Source organism: Telmatherina bonti (assembly GCF_933228915.1).
Source record: "Telmatherina bonti genome assembly, chromosome: 2".
NCBI classification, from domain to species: domain Eukaryota; kingdom Metazoa; phylum Chordata; class Actinopteri; order Atheriniformes; family Telmatherinidae; genus Telmatherina; species Telmatherina bonti.
In genome coordinates, this window is record NC_136620.1 from 14,449,379 (window position 1) to 14,472,063 (window position 22,685).

The 22,685-nt window shown below is 38.8% G+C and overlaps 1 protein-coding gene across 1 annotated transcript in view; it reads left to right on the forward strand.

Annotated features, from left to right (window-relative positions):
• Positions 1–22,685, forward strand: part of cadps2 (Ca++-dependent secretion activator 2) — a gene marked incomplete at both ends in the record, with an annotated part of 215,682 nt that overhangs the window by 175,185 nt on the left and 17,812 nt on the right. The window contains 4 exons of the mRNA XM_079247774.1: positions 8,519–8,533; positions 11,549–11,623; positions 12,321–12,404; positions 12,560–12,592. Of these exons, the coding sequence (XP_079103900.1) occupies positions 8,519–8,533; positions 11,549–11,623; positions 12,321–12,404; positions 12,560–12,592 (207 nt within the window). The remainder of the gene's footprint in view (positions 1–8,518; positions 8,534–11,548; positions 11,624–12,320; positions 12,405–12,559; positions 12,593–22,685) is intronic.

Genomic DNA, 22,685 nt, shown 5'->3' on the forward strand with positions numbered 1-22,685 from the left:
TCCCAAAGGCTGCATAGAAAGTGACACATGCATCAAATCAAATCACACTTTTTTTTTATAAATCACTCATTTTTCACACAAAAGCATAAGTGCTTTACATTATATATATATATATGTGTGTATATATATATATATATATATATATGTATATATATATATATATATATATGTATATATGTATATATATATGTATATATATATATATATATATGTATGTATATATATATATATATATATATATATATATATATATATATGTATATGTGTATATATATATATATATGTGTGTATATATATATATATATGTATATGTGTATATATATATATATATATATGTATATGTGTATATATATATATATATATATGTATATGTGTGTATATATATATATATATATGTATATGTGTATATATATATATATATATATGTATATGTGTATATATATATAGACATTATCTCACAACCTTAAAAGAAAGTAACAATTTTTCACTTTTTTAAAAAAAAATCATTTACAGTGGAAAAAATGTTCGTATAGAGACAAAGAAAATATTAAATATGTTCTAACATTGATTATAATTAATAATAATTAAATTTGCAAAGGGTTGCACAGTGGTTAGCACTGTGGCCTCACAGCAAGAAAGTTGTTGGTTCAAACCTCAGCTGAAGGGGGGGGGGGGGGGGTCTCAAACAGTGGCCTTTATTGATGGAGCTTGCATGTTCTCCCCATATATGCATGGGTTCTCTCCAGATACTTCCTCCTAACATCCAAATACATATATTTTAGGTTATTTGATTACTCTAAATTGTCCCTAGGTGTGATTATTCGCTTGATCCATTGTTTGTCTCTCTAAGTTGGCCCTGCAATGGACTGGTGACCTGTCTAGGGTGTACCCTGCCTCTCGCCCAATAATAGCTGGAATTGGCTTCTGCTCTCCGTGAGCCTTAATCGGAGCAAGCGGTTAAGCAAATGTATGGCTGGATGAAATGTACAAATACTTTAAGTTCAATGCATTGTAAAAATATGTCTATCAAAATGGCTTCCTTTGTGGTTCAGTCATACCCAAGTCACATTTTATTTCACACTGTAGTGAGATAAAGTTGAAAGGGCCTTGAACCGTTTTAGATGATGCATGTGACATCGGGTAAATTGGGAAACATTTTATAGATCAGTTGGGAAAGTAAAAAAAAATATTGTGACACTAATTTGGATTTTGTGGTGGACTAATCCTAATCCACTTCCCACAATACCGTCTGGATTTTACATAGATTCTGTGTTGGAATGCAGGACCATGGAAGATTTCCTCACTGCAGCTGGACACTGCAACGGACTGGAATAGGGGGATAATGTATTTTTTAATATTTGAAATTAAAGATAGTTAAATTTGTGAGCATTTGACTTTTTCTATTAAGGTTGTGTACATTCATACTGTTCTGACAAAGTCGCCTTGTCAAAGACGCCATCACCTAACATCAAGCTCATCCATTTACACACACACACACCATTACTCACCTGACTGGCTCCCCAAGGACAAGCATGCCACCTGTGACACACCCGCAGTAACACGTAGCAGCCACATTCCAGAAATTCCACCTCTGTTTAGCGACTGATTAGGGGTGCACACCTACTTTGTCAAAATAACACTGTGAGAAGGTTTGCTAACTTATTGTGAGTCGTCCATGTCTGATGCTAATTGGGAAAACCGAGACAATGCTGTTGTCGTGTTTAAATGACCAGTGTGTTTCGCAATGCGGCAGAAATGTCGCTGTCACATGGACACTAGTCATCTCACTGCACAAACACATTGTTTGTTTTTGTATGTTTAACTGGGTTGCATGGTTTATTATGGGGTTTTCAAATGTGTGTAATTGATAGGACATTTTTATATATGTGCATTATTGCAGGGAATTAAGGGGAAATGTAAAAACAAACCAGTTGTTTCCAGTAATTGGGGAAGTTCCTGTAAGGGGCGGGGCTTTACATTCATAAGACGCTCATTCAGAGTTGACTGGATGGAGAGTAAGGTGTATGGTAAATGGACTTGTACTTATTTTCCAGTCATGCAGACCACTCAAAGCGCTTTACACTATTCGTAACATTCCCCCATTCACATGCACACTCATACCGATAGGCAGCTTGGGGTTCAGTGTCTTGCCCCAGGACACTTCGGAATATAGTCAGGGAAAGCCCAGAATTGACCTCCCAACTTTCCAGTTGACTGCCAGTCTTCCTCCCCAGTTACTATAGAGTGGAGTACAGAGTATTGGCATGTGAGTAATTTGAGCTGGAGAAACCGTTATTGAGAGAACAGTGTAAATATTGTACACATTTTACCACTGTACATACTGCTGCGTGTTGAAGGATTGGAAAAAGGGATCACAATAAACCATCTCAAAGGAGCCACGATTCGCCAGCACAAAGCCCATCACAACTATATTTTTTTTCTTTTGTGAGCATTTAATTTAATGTTGGGATGTGGAAATCAACTGGCACAGCAACAGTCAAGCAGACCGAGTAGGCTCATCTCACTCCCAACATGGAGCATCCCCTTAAGGAAAACACCAGAGTTAAAAAGTAAAAAATAAAATAAAATTTAAAACATACAAAAGATTAAAAACAATACAAATAAATTTGAGATGTCAGATATTATCTGCATATCGCTATCATCAGCTGATAAAATCTAATATTGACCAATACTTTTTCAATGACACAGCGTTTACACAAAATGCACATATTAAATATCAACCTCTATATCTAAGACTCCTCTATTCAAAAATGACTAAATATGGAAAATATCATTTCTAATATTGATATCAAATTTAGAGTTGGACAAAATTGGTCAATCGGATGTCGGTAAAAAAAAAAAAAAAAGCCAATATCAAATGTAAAAATATAAAATGAAAATATAAAATAAAACTAGAAGAATGAGTATGTACATAAGTACAAAATTAGATAATTAAAAGACAAATGTATAAAATACCCTGTGATGGACTGGCAACCCGTCCAGGATGTACCCTGCCTCTCTCCTTCTAATCAGTGGGAAAGACTCAAGCTTCGCAACCCTGAATAGGATAAAGGAGGTTCAAAAATTAGAGGGATACATAAAGTAATAAATAAATAGCCAAACACTGATGAAATAAAACAAACTAATTTTTTAGATAAATAACAATAAAGTTCAGCAGTAAGCTATGGCCGAAAAGATAGGCCTTGAGCCTCTTTTTGAAAATATAAATAACAGTCTTTGCAACCTTGATGTTTTTTCTGGCAGGCTGTTCCACAGACAAGGACTGGAACAGTGAGATGAGGTCTCATCTTAAGATTTAGCTCTAACTTTAGTTACTAATAAAAAGGCTGGTACCAAAGCACATCAGGGTCTGTGAGGGATCATAATTTACAAAGAGGCTATGCTCATAAGAAGGCCCAAGACCATTAATGGCACATTCAGCCTATTTGATTTGAATCCATGTCTGTTTCCTCCGAAAGTCCAAGTTCATTTTTGGTATTATGACTGTACAACTTCTGATTCGGTTCAAAGAAGCAGATGGTCCACCAACAAATGCTGGGGGGTTTTTTTGTTGTTGTTTTTTGTTTTGCTTTTTAAGCATTTCCAGTAATAACTTCATGGCAAAATATAATATGATTGTTTGTTTTCATTAATGTCATTGACAGATAAGTTGAAATATGTGCATTTCACATTTGTCTTTACAGGAACACAGTAGTTCCTTCAAGCATCTCTGAATTTCTGTTCTTCCACCCACAGTAAACCCTAATTTAACATAATGTTGTATTTAACTTTTCTGTTTGTTGGGATGAATTCATTCAGCCTAAAAAGTTTAATGTCTGAATAACCTTGACAGATAAATGTTCGAACTTCAACTGAAAAATGACTCCTTCTCAGGTTTTCAAAGTGGAAAATCCATTATATCTAATTTCCATTCAGCTAATTTCCATTAAAGCCATCAGTATGAGATATGTAAGGACTCCCAACTGAATAACATGTCAGTGTTTGATTTTATAGCTAAGTGTTGCAGTCCGACAAATATTCTCTTATTCTGCCATAATTAAGTTGTGTCAGATGTTGGACTGCACGACTCCTTTCATCATATATTTCTGTCAAAGTACTGGCTAAAATTGGAAGTGCAAAAAAAGTTGAAAACCTAGTAAAAAAAAGGGAATAACTGGGTTTTACATTGTAATAATTGAAGTCCTGGTAGTAACACTGAGTATCCTACATCATGGCAGGATGGGATTACAACTGAAGTTCTGGATAACAAGGTCCATGAAACCGAGAGCAATAATGGGGAAACAAATCTAAAGATGACAAGGCAGAATTTTTTGGCATGTATGTAATAAATATGTAATATTAATTTAATAATGTGTTAATTAAAATGCCTTTGTAAATATATGTGGGACATTTCTTGTTAAAAGAATCAGAATATATAGCCTTAAAATGATTAGATAATTCAAACACAATTATCCAGTATTTTTAAACAACGCTGTGCGTCGTGTTGTTCTCGAATCCGTGTCGCGCATTATAACCATCTATCCGATTTGTTTAATCCACTTTTACCGCTTATGTAGGAACTATTTTACGTTGGCCTTGATGTGCGTTTAATACCAAACAACCGCTGTCAAGCTACAGCGTGTTTTTCTCATTCACCTCTCATTCAGACAGCTGATTTAAACCAGCTGATTAACACGTTGATATGGTAACGGCCTGTAACAGAGGAATATTATAGTGTTTAACTCGCCGAACTATGTATACAAAAATAATGCAGCCAGTTTTCACTGACAATGGTAAAAACTATGTTGTTTTGAACTTCCACAACCCACTGCAGTTATTCTACATTGACCTGCAGCCGGAGCCGACTGAGACTGGCAGCCTGGGAGTGCTTTAGGACGGGGAGAGACTCCCGCTGCTCATTCCTTTCAGTAACTGCAGAACAATATGTGCCTTCAAGTCAGTCACCAAAACACCAGAAAAGTCTCTAATAACTCCAGTAAAAGTCACTAGATTTGTCGCGAGTCGCTTTTAACAACAAAAGTCGCCAGATTTAGCAAGAACAGTGTCTGAATGAAAGAAAAGCGGCTGTGGGAGGAGTTTACAGCACAGCGCTGCAATGCTAGTGACGCTTGATTAGCAACTGAAGACAGCAAGAGAGGAAACTGCAAAGAGAAAAATAATCTCACCCTTTTATTTTTATCCATCCATCCATCCATCCATCCATCTTCTGCCGCTTATCCGGGGTCGGGTCGCGGGGGCAGCAGCCTAAGCAGGGAAGCCCAGACTTCCCTCTCCCCAGCCACATTTGCCAACTCTGCGGGGGGGATCCCGAGGCGTTCCCAGGCCAGCCGAGAGATATAATCCCTCCAGCGTGTCCTGGGTCTTCCCCGGGGTCTCCTCCCAGAGGGACGTGCCTGGAACACCTCACCAGGGAGGCGTCCAGGAGGCATCCTGACCAGATGCCCGAGCCACCTCATCTGGTTCCTCTCGATGCGGAGGAGCAGCGGCTCTACTCTGAGCCCCTCCCGGATGACCGAGCTCCTCACCCTATCTCTAAGGGAGAGCCCGGCCACCCTGCGGAGGAAACCCATTTCAGCCGCCTGTATACGAGATCTCGTTCTTTCAGTCACGACCCACAGCTCATGACTATAGGTGAGGGTAGGAACGTAGATCGACTGGAAAATCGAGAGCTTCACCTTCTGGCTCAGCTCCTTCTTCACCACGACAGACCGGCGCAGAGCCCGCATCACTGCAGACACCGCACCGATCCGTCTGTCGATCTCGCGCTCCATCCTTCCCTCACTCGTGAACAAGACCTCGAGATATTTAAACTCCTCCACTTGAGGCAGGACCTCACTCCCGACCGGAGAGGGCAATCCACCCTATTCCAGCTGAGGACCATGGTCTCAGATTTGGAGGTGCTGATTCTCATCCCAGCCGCTTCACACTCGGCCGCGAATCGCTCAAGCGAGAGCTGGAGATCACGACCAGATGAAGCCAACAGGACCACGTCATCCGCAAAAAGCAGGGACCCAATCCTGAGGCCACCAAGTCGGATCCCCTCAACACCTCGGCTGTGCCTAGAAATTCTGTCCATATAAGTTATGAACAGAATCGGTGATAAAGGGCAGCCTTGGCGGAGTCCAACCCTCACCGGAAACGAATCCGACTTACTACCGGCAATGCGGACCAAGCTCTGACACCTGTCGTACAGGGACCGGACAGCTCGTACAAGGGGGTCCGGTACCCCATACTCCCGGAGTACCCCCCACAGGAGCCCCGGGGCACATGGTCGAATGCCTTCTCCAGGTCCCCTGGACCCCTGAATAGACCTTACCAGGGAGTGAGGAGTGTGATTCCCCTGTAATTGGAACACACCCTCCAGTCCCCCTTCTTAAAAAGGGGGACCACTACCCCAGTCTGCCAATCCAGCGGTACTGCCCCCGATGTCCACGCGATGCTGCAGAGGCGTGTCAGCCAAGACAGCCCCACAGCATCCAGAGCCTTAAGGACCTCCAGGCGGACCTCATCCACCCCCGGGGCCTTGCCGCCAAGGAGCTTTTTGACCACCTCAGCGACTTCAGCCCCAGAGATAGGAGAGTCCACCCCTGAGTCCGCCAGCTCTGCTTCCTCATCGGAAGACGTGTTGGAAGGATTGAGGAGGTCTACGAAGTATTCCTTCCACCGGCCCCTCCCTGAGCCGTCACCTTATCGTGGTGGAGGAGTTTGTGCGTCCCGAAGATCCTAGCAGCTATGTTGTCGGGGGCTTTATGCCCCTGGTAGGGTCACCCATGGCAAACGGGTGTCTAGGGGAGGGACCAGACCAAGCACGGCTCATCGACCTCTATGATGACGACCAACCTGGGCATGAATGTTCCCTTGCCCGGACGCGGGTTACCGGGACCCCCCTCTGGAGCCAGGCCTGGAGGTGGGGTACGAGAGCGAGCGTCTGGTGGCCGGGCCTTCGCCCATGGGGCCCGGTCGGGCTCAGCCCAAAAGGGTTACATGGGCCCCACCTCCCGTGGGCTCACCATCTGCGAGAGGAGCCGTAGGGGTCGGGTGCAATGTGAGCTGGGCGGGGCTCTGGCCCTGGCTCTAGGGACGGGGAACGTCACCTCTCTGGTGGGGAAGGAGCCTGAGCTTGTGCGCGAGGTTGAGCGGTTCCGGCTAGATATAGTTGGACTCACCTCAACGCATGGCTTGGGCTCTGGAACCAGTACCCTTTTATTTTTATTATCTTTAAAAACCCAGATTATGATTGAGATTAAAATCTGATTAATTGCCCAGCCCTACTTGAGTAGTTAAAGTCATAATTACTATATTATACATTTTACATTGTTCCTGTAAGATTAAAGTTTTTTTTTTCATATTGGTTTCAATGAAATACAAAAGAAAACACAAACCATTTAGACAGAAATTCAATTTCTACATGCAATAACCTTAAGTCAGGACTGTGCTTCATTTCCTTTCATTTTTTAATCATAATATGACCTTAAACAAATAATAATGGTAATAAGGTAAAAGATCTACGTAACAGTGCTCAAGAACTTGCATGAAAACAGTAAAATATTAAAACACAACAGCATCATTACAAACACTTGCAGCTTGAACAACATCATGACATCTTATAGGCGACATCAGACAGTGACAGTGTTATGATGGAGTGGAGATGTGGACCCAAACGCAGAGATGAGAAAGCGGGGAGGTGTAGATTCCAGAAGGTCTAATTAACAGAGGTACTCAGGGAGACTAACAACCATGTAAGGCAACAAAGGGCAACAAAATGATCCAACAAAGACAACTGAAACAGAGGGGTATAAATACACTGGAACAAAACGAGACACAGGTGAAACAAATGAACCCAGGTGAAACCAATGAACAGAAAATCAATGAAGCTAAACAAGAACCAAGAGAACTAAACAGGAAAAACTACAAAATAAAACAGGAAACTAGAAACTAAGGCACTGAATGAAACCACCACATCAAAACAGAACCCACCACATCATAACAGACAGAGAGGACTTGGGCTAGTTTTCACATGTAATGTTGTTAAGGAAAGCTCCTAGAAATGAAAACCGACTTCTTGTTTTGTTGACGTATTAAATGTATATCTATTAAATGGACACAAGATGGCACATGTTTTTTGTTGGGCTTCCAGAAAACCCTTTGCACATTGCTACATGCACACTACATGCATAGTGACCCTCTGCGAGCTCACCAAACCAAAAAATTAAAATATGGTGCATAAATGCATGTATCTGAAAAAATGTGTGATAATCATTTTTAATAGAGACAAAAACAAATCTTATTTTCTGCAATTAAGTGAAAGTTCAAATAAATAGAGGAATAATCTGTAAGAGTAATATGTGTGTTTTATGCAGTATTCTATACACTGCAGTTGTAAAGTGAGGACATATTTGTTTTTGGACATCACATGATGGCTCACTCCTTTTTTTGTCTCATGTTCTTCCCTGCCCCTCATGTCCATCTGTTCTGCACATCTTTGTTTGAATCCTAGAATGACAAACAGTGGGTAAGTCCCTCCATCTACTCATTACCCTTTCTTCTTCTCACACTTTAACCACATGGTAAACATTGTTCTTTTGGTTAACTAAAGATCATCCCGCTGTTCATCTTTTTTTGTAATTAAGTTGTACTGCCGAGTTTTATATTTCTTTTGGATTGCACATATGTATATATATATATATATATATATATATATATATATATATATATATGTATATATGTATATAGATATATATGTATATATATATATATAGATATAGATATATATATACATATATATATATATAGATATATATATATATATATATGTATATATGTATATAGATATATATGTATATATATATATAGATATAGATATATATATACATATATATATATATATATATATATATATATATATATATATACATATATATATAGATATATATGTATATATGTATATAGATATTAACCTTCTTTTAACCACTAACAACATGCAGGTTTGTAAAATATTTTTAGTAGTTAAATTATATATTGTCCATTTAACAATTTCCTGAGATGTCTTTTTAAAATACATCCATATTCTTAGATATACGGTTCCATTCAGCAATTGATCAATGTATTCTGTAGTGTACTGTTGTAATCTCACTCTAATACTAACACTTTAGATTCAGTCCTTCACTACACTAAAAGTGTGAGTAAGACACTTTTAAGTGCAGCTTTTAACAAATTTTTTTTTTTTTTTTTTTTTTTTTTTTTTTATACTTTTAATCAACTCTTGACAGTGTTCTTCGGAGTAATACACAGAAATTTGATGCATACGACCCCTGGACTCAGACCTGAATTCCAGAAGTCACATTAAGACAACTTGTGATGTCACCTTTTATTACTTTAAAAGCATTTAAAGGATTACAGGACTGATGTCTCTTCAAGATTTAGAAAAAAAGAGTTTATGCAGTTAAGACCAAGGAAGTGTATCATGCAACTCCAGTCCTCAGATCTTTACACTGGCTTCCTGTCTGTCAAAGATTTTACTTAAAAATCCTGCGGTGGGTTTATAAACCACTTAATTCTTCTTCTTCTAATATTTTCTGGATCATCTGGTTGTTATAAACCAACCAGATCCCTCACATCATCAGGAGGAAATCTACTTTCTGCTCCCCAAGTCAGAACTCAACGTGGAGTGGCAGCATTAGTTTTTATGCACCTCACATTTGGAACAAACTCCCAGAAAACTGCAGGTCTGCTGAAACTCTGAAATGTCATAAATCAAGGTTAAATACTTTATTAATTGCTGCTTGTTATTTAAAAAAAAAATAAACAAAAAAAAAAACAAATGTTAATTCCTCACACTTTTATTGCATGTACTTATCTACTTTTATTTTTCTGATTTAATTAAATTTATTTTCTAAGTTTGTTTTGGATGCTTCCTGCACTCCACTGCAATGCTTTTAATGTTTTAGATAAAGCACTTTGATTTGTGAAGCACATGTCATAAACATGCCTGTCCTTGTTTGTAATGGCACTTAACTTTGGTAGATAAACACAACAGTGAACTGTGATTTAAAAGTGTAATAACAAAAAATGTATATCTCTCATTGGCATCAACACATTTAAAAAGACCAACTTATCAAATTACTAATTATTGGTTGCTGCACACCTTCATGTGTTATTAATCAGGTTAAAAGAAGTGAAAATTGTGGCGTTGACAGATCCTTTGAACAGGATTCAAACCACCGGTGCTGTCAGCCACAAGCAATGGTCAGTTCTGGTGGTTTCCATGACAAAGTTCTTTCCTAATTGTTTCAAGGGAATTTAAAAAAAAAAAAAAAAAGGCAAACGGAGCATCTGTAAAAGGAAATGCACTTCACAGTTACATTCCCCACAAAAATGTTCCAATCAAAGACTTATAATTAGTCTACTTTCATATTTCTTGCTGAGGTCAGAGATGTTGTCAAAGTTTAAAAATGTCCCCAGATTTAGATCTGAAATATTTCACCAAACTGAAGCAGCCGCCGCCGCAGCTCAACAAGCAAAATAAATGTTTTCAAAAGAAATAATTGTTCACTTCAGTTTTTGCTTCTTTGCCAAACACCAAACAAGTTCCCCTCCCTGTTTTTTCATGACCGTGGTCGTAGGAAAAGAGGCAGCGATGTTAATTGAGGTAAGACGAGGAGAAAAAGAAAAGCCCTCAAGATTAGCCGAGAACATCCAGCTGAAAGAGAGCTGCCATTTTGCAAACTTGTGGACAAGAAAAAAAAAGGAATCTAAATTTGGCAGTGACCCCCCAGGACCTGCAGTTTGTCAGCGATCTGTGTGCTTTGTTGATTGAAATTTTTAATTTGGGTGTTCTTTAGACAGCCAGTGAAAGGGCATTGTTGCCAAGAGATGAACTCCCCTGCTGCTGCAGCCATTCAGCACTCAGCCCCAGCCTTTTTCTTCTTCTTCTTATTCCGTCAAGGGAAAAGGTGCCATGAATATTTTTTCAGGGGGGTGCAGACTGGGGTGGTGGGTGGGGCAAACTAGACATGAAATGGCAGATTAATTGAATCTTGTGTGAGCCTTTGGTCCTCGCAGCTGGACCGGTGCTTTAGAGGAATACAAGGCTGCTCTAATTGTAGGGAGACACACAAAAAGTATCCTTCAGATTCCTTCGCTTTTCCACTGCAGACGGGAATGTTATTCAGCCACATAATGCATCCTATTAGCTGCTTAACTCAGCAGTGTTACATGGATGGGAAGGTTTTCATGCCTTGCCATGTTGGAAGGGTGTGTGTGTATTTGTGTACTATTGTGTGAGTGTGTTATAACTGTTCATACAGAGTGTTTTAGATTTTAATTTCTGCCTTGTACAGCACTGACAATGCTCTGTGTATCCTGAAGGCAAGGAGTCATTTTTACTATTAACCTTTGTATCCCATCAGTTTCCTGAAAATAATGAAATGCTGCTTTTGTTGTTTCCCCCTTCATGCCTATCTCACAAACACGTGTCTCCACCAACAACCCCCCCACCTCCACTCCCACCCCACACTCTCCGACACAGCAACAGTACCACTCCAAAATCGATGTTCTTATTGACGAGGCTTTTAAAGAAATGATTTCCTCCCTCGTCTCAAAGGTAAATTTTGCTTCTTGCCCTCGAAACAAATCATGTAATAGCTCTTTTACTGCTGTTAAGTGTGTTATGGTTAATCATATATATCTTTTTTTAATTACTCCTTTCTTTTTTTCACACTAGTACTGACTTTATTAGTTTGACATCTTTTTTTTTTGCTCTTTTTTATCTATTTTGCCTTATTTTTTTTAATCAATTTTCTTACCCTTTTTATTTACTGCAGTAATTGACTTTGTTCTTCACTTGACATCTTTTAGTCAGTTTTTTCCTCTATTCTACTCATTTATTTACTTACATATCACTTACCTATTTTGTTTATTTATTCATAGCAATTTTCATTGCAAATTTGTTCTGTTTTAGAAATCTTTTTGCTGTTCTTATATGTTTATCCTGTTATATCCATTTTGTCTTATTTATGTACACACACACATATTAAAGAATGTGTTCAAAATAGCATGCTAAAAATTATTTATTATAAAAAAAAATAACTTTAAATAATAAGTTAGCCTATTTGACAAGAAAAAAAACATAAAGATTTGTTTGTTTTTTATTTTTCAAAAATAAGTTACCACCTTTAGATTTTTTGTCACATTTTCTTATTGTCCTTGTTTGCTATATACTCATGATCACTTGTATATAAATAGTTATGGAATAAAAATGATCATGAAAGTTTATGGTCATTATTTTCCCCTATCTATAGTTCACCACTGTTTTAGACGGTGTTCTCTCCAAGCTGTCCAGATACGATGAAGGAACCTTCTTCTCCTCGATCCTCTCTTTCACAGTGAGTAGAAATGTTTCTCTTCTCACAAACAAAAGGCTTCAAACTGCTGGCTTTACTAATTACAGAGACATCTGCTAAAAACCAGATCCTCGCTGCTGAACTTCACTTCCCTCTTCTTCTTCCTCTTACTTGTCCTCCTGGCTTCCTTCTGAAAGGTGAAAGCGGCTGCCAAATACGTGGAAGTCCCTGTGAGTCCGTCAATCTGTCTGCTATTTTTCCTTCATCATGTCCGTCATCAATTAGCTTCCTGAAAATGCAAAACTGCTCTTTGCATTCAATCAAAATCACTTTTTCTTTTCTTTCTTTTTTCAACAATAAAATGTGTTTGTTCCATCTGCAACATCATCAAGCGTACATGATACATCTTGTTCTTGACCCTGAAGATGTGTTTTGGTACATAGTTGGTCTACAGGCTGCAGCTACATTTGAATGTTGTTTGGTTAATGAACATCGGTAATGAAGTAATGGGGATATAAAATCGGGACATGTTGAAAGTGTAACACAGTGAAACGCATTTTCTCCAGCTGGAACTGGATAAATGACCACAGTATAATTCATCTGGTTTTGCACATTTTACATTTTTATCTGTTCCACTTAAATTTTGGCAGATATCACAAGCCCATGAGATAAGAATCATTTATTTGGCATTGATTATATTTATGAACATCTCAGTACTAAATATTTCTCCAGAACCACAGTCTGTGTGGGAGGAGCCATCTTGACTCTGCCCAGAGGTAAACAAGTCAATGTGGCAACACCTGAAAGCTAAACATTTTACATCTTATTTTGTGAAAACTTCTTGCTGGACTGTATTGTTTGAACCAGTTAAATTTGGTCATTTCAACTTTTGCTGGGGTTCTAGTATTTTAAAAAAAATGTCTATTAATTTCCTACTCTTAAAATGAGGCAAAATGGAATTATTTAATGATTATTTGGTGATTACTTTAAGTGTTGACTGGTAGAATTCTTCATTCACAAAGCCCCACTACTGTATTTTACCAGATTTTAGAGGTAAGAGGTTTAAGAAACTGTCAGGAGAAGAATACATGTAATGCCATAGCCGAGTAGCCAACATGGTGCACAGACACATCTGCAGAAACAGGGTTGGAGACCTCTAGGTCATAACAGGCAACACCTCCCACGGTGTTGGAGAATGAGAGGGCTATGATCCTGAGGTCCTTGAATTACAGACTGACAAAATGCTGGTGGCCAATCAACTGAATATTGTGATCATGGATACGCAGCAGAGGAAAGTCGCAGTGATTCATGTGACCATCCCCCAATGATGAAAATATCAGGAAAAGGGAAAACAAGAAACAAGAGACTGGGAGGTGATGGCAATCATAGTACTTGTCATCAAAGCCCTGGGAGCTGTTTCCCAGAGAAATGGCTTCTATAGATACCTTTGGGAACATCTCCGTCCAGAAGAGTGCAGTCCTCGGAAAAGCTAAACATCCCAAGCCTGAGATGAACAGCCACCTACCCATCCTACTCTCAGCAGATTGGGACAGTTGAAGGAAAACTTTTCCTTTATAAAGAAAAAGGTTTTGTATAAAAGCTATTTACTGGTAATAAAACATTTTTTTTAAAAAATATTTTAATAACGAAAAACCAACACTGACATTTATTTTTTGGAAGTGTAGAATGAATTAAAGTGCCTTTCTTAAGTCAGGGGGACATCTTATTTTAGATATACTTTAATATAACTCTTCCATTGTTAAAACGGAATTGGACTCTGGCGCTTGTTTCTTGTGACCTCCACATGGTGACCAGTTATTACCGTGGACAGTTGGAGCAAAGTCCATTGAAGAAGGAAAGGTGGAGTTTGAATTAAGAACATTACCATTAACAGATTTAAAATTATGTATATGAACTAAGATGACATGCAGCACAGTAACAAACAGTATAAGCAGAATTGATAATTTATCAGCATAAAATGCCAGATGTGAGAACATCCTGCATCAAGTCACCTAATCTTCGATAAGAGCAGCAAAACAACCTTACTTGACCTTCTTAATCCCTCCATGCCCCGCCGCAATACCTCCCAACTGTCCCATTATGCTCTCTGGTTCCCGTCCAGACTTCCTTCCCAGCTGCCTCCTCCCATGTAATTATAATGTAACAGCTACCTTGGCCTATTGGTCTTTTATGTGGAGGAAACCTGACGCAGGTAAGCCTCTTTTGGGATGAAGAACAGGAGGTTGAGCCTCTGAGAGCCCTGGCTATAATGCTCCGCCTTCCTTGTCACGAAAAGATAAAGCTTTCATCTACCAGCTCTTAAAGACAATAAGTATCATTCTAAGCAGTTAATATTGAAATCAAATAAAATCAAATTAAGTTAAAACATCCTCACATATACAATCATACCACTGCTGTGTCATTGGCAAACTTGAATATGTGGATCCCCTAAAAAGGTCATAACGAAAATATTTATTCAGAATTTTTTTTTTGTTTAAAGATTTCTTTATTCAAAGCTAATATTAGAAAGATCTGTATTTATGTATCTATATTGATCATTTTAAGCTTTTACTATCAGTGACATTTTTGGTAAGCAGTATTATCTCAGAAACATAGGTATCTTTAATCACCAATTTAATAGAAATGTGTTATGCTATAATGAATAAACATGCAAGTGGAAAATGCCATCCATCCATCCATCCATCCATCCATGCATGCATCCATTCATCCATGGATGGTTGTGTGGGCAGTAGTCTAAGCAAAGAAGCCCAGGCTTCCTTCTCCTTGGTCACTTCTTCAGCTTTTCCAAGGGGATCCTGGAGCATTCCTGGATCAGCAAAGAGTCTTCCTCCGGGTCCTCCTGGTGGGATGTGTTCAAAACACTTATCTAGGGTGACTTCCAGGAAGCATCCTAACCAGATGCCCTAGCCTTCTCATCTGGCTCCTCTTAATGCAAAGGACAAGGTGGTTTGGTTGGTTAAACACTGATCTCTCTTACATTTCCACAGCCAACTGTAACCTTACCTGGTTGGCAGTGTGTAAGCCAGACCAGTATAGATCCATAGGCTATGCAATTCTGTGACATGACATGACACCGTCCTTGAATTATAATAAAGAATATGATCCAGAAAAAAAGGAGGAGATAAGTGAACTTCCAGAAGCAGGGCTCGAAAGTGCCACATGCAAATTTGCAAATTTAAGTGTGCCTAACATTTTTTCTTGGTCGCACCCGCTCACCTAATATTTCACATGTCAAGGGGAAGGACTTTAATCATCTCTCTGATTGTCTGTCTACGTAGTCTGTTCATTTAATTTAATTCAGCTTTATTTGTATAGTGCCACTACACAACAGTTCATAATGAATAGCCTAGATAAAGGAAACCAACCAAGTGGCAACCTCCAGTGGTTAAAAGTGAAACCTATGCGGAACTGCCAAAAATTGCAGTTCACCCCTCATTTGCTAGGGGCTCCAAAAAAGAGCAAATGTCAATCAAATCACTGCAAGATGGCGGAGTGTAGCACAACCGTGTTTTTTAGGCAGTTCATGGCATAAATTAGCTTTAGCCTTCCTCTATTAACTAGTTAGCTCCTGTTAGCTCAGGGTTAGCTCAAATAGCTCCTAGCTACGTATAGTTTGATAGGTGTCAATCATCCACCCCTATGCTCACAGCCTCCCCCTCAGTTCTTTATCTTTGCCCATTTTTGTATTTTCCAGGAGAGACGGCAAGCATGACATTCCCAAGATAGCGACCGTAGGAATCATCCAATGAGCTTACTTTTCAGAAAGCTACGGGTGACGACACGGAGGCTCCATCCATCTTTTATATAAAGTGCATCAAATCTTGACTTTAAATCAACCCCCATCATCAGCATGCATGAGGCAACAGTGAAAAGGAAAACTCCCTTTTTACAGGAAGGCAAAACCTCCAGCTGAATCCGGCTCAGGTAGGGCAGTCATCTGCCTCGACTAGTTGTGGTGGAGAGGACAGGAAAGACAGATCAACATGTACCACAGCTTCTATTCAGGAAAACCTGTAGAAAAAGAAAGATGTTGATGTTGCCAGTACTGTCATATAGGGAAAAGGAAGTGCTCAGTGCACCATGGATGTCCCTATGGCTGCATAACTAATGGATGCTAGACCTAACTATGATTTGTTGAAAAGTAAGGTCTTAAACTTAACCGTAAAGGTAGAGAGGGTGTCTGCCTACCTGACTCACAGTGTGTGCTGGTTTCATAAGAGAGGGGCCTGATAGCCAAAAGCCCCTCTCTGTACTGGTTCATTGAATTATTTATCTATACATTAACACTTGGTCCTCCATTTAAGTATTCATTGTAACTGTCAAAATTTACAATTCCAGTAAAACATTTATCCGTGGTGGGATGTTCAAACTCCACAGCTTTACACAGCAGAACATTTTTGCAGCACAGATTGTGTTTACAGTCCATCTTTACAGACAGATCAAGCTGATGCATCAGTGACAGGAGGGGGAAGGATGCTTTTGGGTTCAAGGATCAATGACTCTTAGCTTTACTACAACACTGGGGAGAATCTTGGGTTTATTTTAGGTCTATGTTGTTAATGATGAACAGTGAACTATTTTAGCTTTGTGTATGGATTTCTTACAAGTTACAAAAAAATCAGGGAAATTCTTCTCATTTAGTTGAACCTCAGTGGAGCTGCAATGATAAGTTCTGTACTTGTCAAGACCGTTGCTACATCAGGGTAAACAACACAGTCACACTGACCTGTTCATTGACTTATTTCTCCTTATCTGTACACTTGATCCTGTATTTAAGTATTCACTGGCAGCGTATTCAATTCCTTCAGATAATTACTAATAGGGTTCTTATGTATAGCATACATAGTGTCTACTGGCACTCTGTCAACTCCATCTTGTGCTTGTAATGTAAAATGCCTAAAGACAACTGCCAAAACTATAAACTAAATGCATTTTCAAGTAGGGGACCATGATTGTTGCAAAATATTGTAGCATGACAGTATGCTAATAAATATTGGGTTTGCTGATTGTGTGTGTTGCCTGGACTGATTCACACATGTTCAGCAGGGCGTGTTCACACCTCCACAGCCAAGATACCAGTGACTGACAGCCACACATTCTCATGTCAACAACAGCCATACTGGCAGAGCAGAAGCACAAACATTTGAAGAGTGATCAGTATCTGCTGGCTATTCACCATCTTTCACACAACACTGTCCTTCAAACAAACCCAGACTTACACAATGTACAAACAAGCATAAAGCTAACTTAGTGCCAACCCGTCTTGTTATAAAATTTTGTTTTTTAGCAGCTTTCATGACAGATATTTAAAAACTGTAGGTAAAATATGCTGTGAGCTTCCTATAGTACAACCCCAATGCTTGAAGTTGGGATGCTGTGTAACAGAATACAATAATTTACAGATCTCATCAACCAAAATTGTATTCCCAATAGAACATAAACAACAAATTAGATGTAGAAAACTATCATTTCATTGAAAATATTAGCTCATTTTAATTTGATGGCAGCAGCTAATTAGGTAAACTGGCAACAAGTCGATAACATGAGCAATTATGAAGGGAACATTTTAGAGGCAAAGTCTCAGATATAAATATAAGCCGTAAAGACAAACTGTGCCAAAGAAATTATCATAACAATTATAACTTTGTTCATCACAAAACTGTCAAATGTTTAAATGTTCTTCAATTAAAGAAATCCCCAACTTAAACGGAGAATATTTTTCTGAAATTAAACAAAAACGGAAATTTTTCGACAGCTTGTCCCAGATGGGTGAACTTCACCCTCTCTTTACATGTAAGAGAATCCGCCTCTTTGAAATGCTCCTTTTATGCTTGTTAGGCTGGAAATGTTCCTCCAGTTGTTTTTCATTTTTGCTGTGGCCTTTTTAAGCTCCTGTTCCGATTTACAGATGTGTTGTTGCCATTAGATTAGAAACTGGCTAATATTATGCATGAAATAGGACAATATCTCAGTTTCAACATCTAACTATTTATGGTCTACTCTGAATAAAATATAAGTTGATGAGAGCTGAAAATTCTTAAGTTCTGTTTTTATTTTAAATTTTACTCATGAATTGTATACTTTTTTTTTATTGAAAATAACAGATTCAAAGGTATATATAGAATTTTTAAAACACTACAATTTTTACATATAACATTCAGTTTTCATTTTTGTCCAGTGCCAATAAGCAAAGTAATTTTTCAGTGTACTACCATGTGGATCCTTCTTTGCAACACAATTACTGATTGTTTTTTTAATTTATTTTTTTTGTTGGTTTTAAATTTGATTTGATTTCTTATTTGTGACTTGAAACTTTATATCCCTGTATTATAACACAAATAGTTTTAGTTTAAATTAAAGAAGCTCCATGGTGCTCCAACATGTAGACACACATTTTAGAATCACAGTCTAGAAATTAAATGAAGCTCAATGGGAAACTGAGCACTTTGCCGTGTGTATTTACCTGTCTTTTCACTGCTCCCCCTCCTTTACAAACTACTCATTATTAAGAGGGTTTCTTTTCCACCCACCACTTTACTGTTCTACCCCTCCCCGTCTTTCACAAACTGGAAAATTGTACACTCATTTTTTTTTTGTTTGCCAAACAGTGACGATCAACGAGGAATCCATTATCCTGTCGCAGAGGGGATTACTGGTGTTTTGCTACAAGTGAAGAAACAGTGATGCAGACAAAACAGGCTGAGAGGGTAGAGCGTGACAAGAGTGCTGAACTGCTTTCCTTTTTTTTCCTTCCTCTGTCTGTCTTTCTTTCCTCTCGTGTTAAGTTTTAATCTTGGTGGCTGGAACTGTGCCGACGTCTCCGATCTGTCACGCTGCTTTGTCAACTTGTCAGAACAGGAGAGAAGGGGGCTAAATGATTAAGACGAGCCTTTAGGGGGATTGGGGATGGGTAAGGGATTGATGTCTCAAGTGACAACAGGGGCAGTAATATGTTACAGCTGACACACAGATACTGTATACGCTCTTGATTTTTTTTTCACATTGACTTAGTCTACATTATGCAGATTTTACCAGTTGGACACTAATCATTTTGTTGTGGCCATTTACTTTTGTAATCCGACCTCCAATAAGCTAGTCTTATAATTTTAGCTCATCTCGGAGTTGATGGCAACAACATATTTTCACAGCTCAGTTTGAAAACATCTTGGAACTGAAGAAACCAGTCACTTCACCTTTGGGGGGGAAGAAAGCTTCCCTATTCTTGACTCATTATTACTGAGTCCTTGTATTTTCTGTTACGTGCTGCACCATATAGTTTAGGTTGGTAAAAGGCCTGGGCTGCTGGTGGGTCAGTCCCACAGCCAGACTCTTACACTAAGACACCAGGCTGCTGTAACAGGTGTGGTAGATAATTAAATGGTTTTCTTGCTGAAATATACAAGGTTGCTTCCAGATGTTCTAACATGTCTTTATACCTTCAATGTAGCCCTTCCAAATATGTAAAACTCAATGCAGGACATGTCATTTTGCCTTTTATTTTATTTTCCATAGGCAACAACTGTGAATGTTGCCAGAAAATTTGAGCCATCCTCCTTTTCGGAATCCTTTCATTGGGGTCCCAATAAACTATCTTTTCCCTCAAGGGAGGCGCTAAATACAATGCAGTCCATTGATTGGTCGAAAGAGTCATCAGTTCCGATGCAACTCCGCAATAAGAACAAAACAATAATAGCTCTATGTTTGAATATAGGCCCTGTGATGGACTGCAGACCTGTCCAGGGTGTACTCTGCCTCTCACGCGATGATTGCTGGGATGGGCTCCAGCTTCCCTGGAATCCTTAATTGGACTAAGCAGTTAACAAAATGGATGGATGTTAGAATATATGGTGGATTTATTTAGCATGGGGCTTTGTTTTAAGCCGCATGCCATGAAGAATGAACACAAACTGATGGATATCCACCATTTTCCTCCTTTGTTTTTGGGTTACGTGCTTCATTGTTTTAATTCAAGGATAGTGTCATGCCATTATAACATGACTACTGTGTAGTTTGACACATCAGGATTAACTGGACCAAACCTTGCAATCATGAGACGGACACCTTGGTGGAAATGGGGCTTGGTGCTGCTTCATATGATTTTTTGTTTGTTTGTTTGTTTGGTTCGTTTGAAGTGGAGACATCATCGGAAGCTCTAAAGTGGACAGTGCTGTTCTCATATTTTTGTTCAATTCTTATATAATTGCAACTAGTTTGAACTGTTGGATTTGAATAACGAGCCTTGTTACAGACTTATCTGTCCTTTTGGTCTGCTACATGTTAAGATTGCTGCTGCCTAGTGTGTGCCAACATCTTCTGTAGGCTACTATATTGATCCTACACTGCCCCCTCTACTGGGGGCTCTTTGATATAGAGCTGTAACTTGTATTTTTGGGTTTTACTGTGAACTTTGTTCACAGATAGTTATTTGTGGAAAAGTTTCTGACTCATCACAACCCTTTTTTATAGTGGCATCAAAACTGCTTTTATTTACTTCAGGACATCCAGTTCTGATTTAAAAGATCACCAAATTGTGTTTTTGAACATTCATTGTTATAATGTACTGTGATAACAGAGTTTTATTTTTATTTATTTTGTTGTTGGTGGTGTTGTTTTAGCAAATTGCTGTTTCTTTGCCCATATTTATTTTTTTGAGAAACTCTGCCTTTTTAAGGTGTTTTTTTGTTTTTTGTTTTTTTTATTCCAAATGACTGAACTGTTGCCAGTTACTTAATTAGAAAGAACATGTTCTTAAAGCTGTTTGTTTGGTACGACTTATTTAAAATTGTGTTGCACTTGTCCCTATCCTGCTTTTTTTTCTGAGGCGTTGCTGCCACCAAAGTCATGCTGAGCAAAATTATTGAATATTTGGTACATTGCCTTTTCTGAAGATTGCAAATCATCACATTATCTTTTTATTTACATTTGATGCTTTTTTTTTTTTTCTTTTTTTTTTTTTGTCGGAGGGGGTTTAGTTAATTTACAGCTCCTTAATTTGATGTTGGTACTTTACCAAATTAGCACTAATCCAACAAGCCATGGACTCTACTAAGTGTCTGGTGCTATTGAGACGTTAGCAGGAGGTCATTTAGCTGCTGTGAGCTACAAGTTGGAGGCAATCCAGATCAGACTTGTTCCAGCACATCCACCAACACTTGGCAGTCTTCCTGGTTTGTTCCTGCTTGGACTGTTGGAAAGAATCTATGTCTATTGATCGGGAGTTGCTGACAACCTGTGTAGTGTCAGAAAATCCCGTTGTCAATCCTTGTTTTATATTTATTTGTCACCTGCTCATTTCCTCGGCATTTAGCATGATGAACTATGAGTTATGTGGATCTATTGTATTATATAAAAAAGTAAAAAAGATCAACATGTTGTAGAAACATTTCCGAGTTACTTACAGGGATGTGTGCATGACCTAAAAGTGTGTGTTGGAGGACATTGGAAACAATATGACAAGTCATGTTACATGCACTCAGAAACACACACTCATTGCCATTATCACTTCTGATCGTGATTCCTGATCTGCCAGACTCTTAACTCTTCACTCCAGAGGATTATGTGGATTATGACAGGCTTGTCAATGTCAGGGCCTGACCCATCATCCCTCTGGAGGAGTATAGCACTGACACAATCACTTTTTTTTCTCTCCCTTCACACACCTAATGGATCCCCACGCAGTCATATCATGTCACCTTAAACCCAGTTATCTGCTGTATTTCTCATCTGAAGAATATTTTATACGAACCTCTTCAGCAGCTCGGTGATCCTTTTCTTTTTACTTTTTTTTTTTTTTTTTTTTTTTTTTTTTTTTTTGAAGCAAGCATCTGAAAAGCAGTAAATCCTGATGCTGCACTGACAGCAGAAACCGTGTCGTCTGTCCCACAGCTTCCTACTACATTGTGAGATGATTTGATGATGATTTTTATAGTATCTACGAGAACACTTTACAATCCCAGGATAGCATAAGTCTGTAACTTGACCCCTTAACTGAAGCCAAAAGGTTTCTTGGTTTCCTGATATTCCATTTCCTTGTTTGTAGACCGTTGTGCCGTGCTCAGCAGTGCTGTAGCAGAACAACAGCTCCCCTGAGGCCAGTGCATGCCAGCTTAGAGAAAACAGGTGTGAAAGATGTCAAGGCAATTACAACAGGCATTACAGCTGTAATCTCCCCTGACAGCGGGGAGTATGAATGAACACTTTTTCTCACCCTGGCCTCACATCGCAAACCACTGCCTTCCCAGCAGTTGAAGTTTTTCCCAGCACCTTTTCTGGCTGTTCCCAAATAAAAAGAGGAGAGATGAT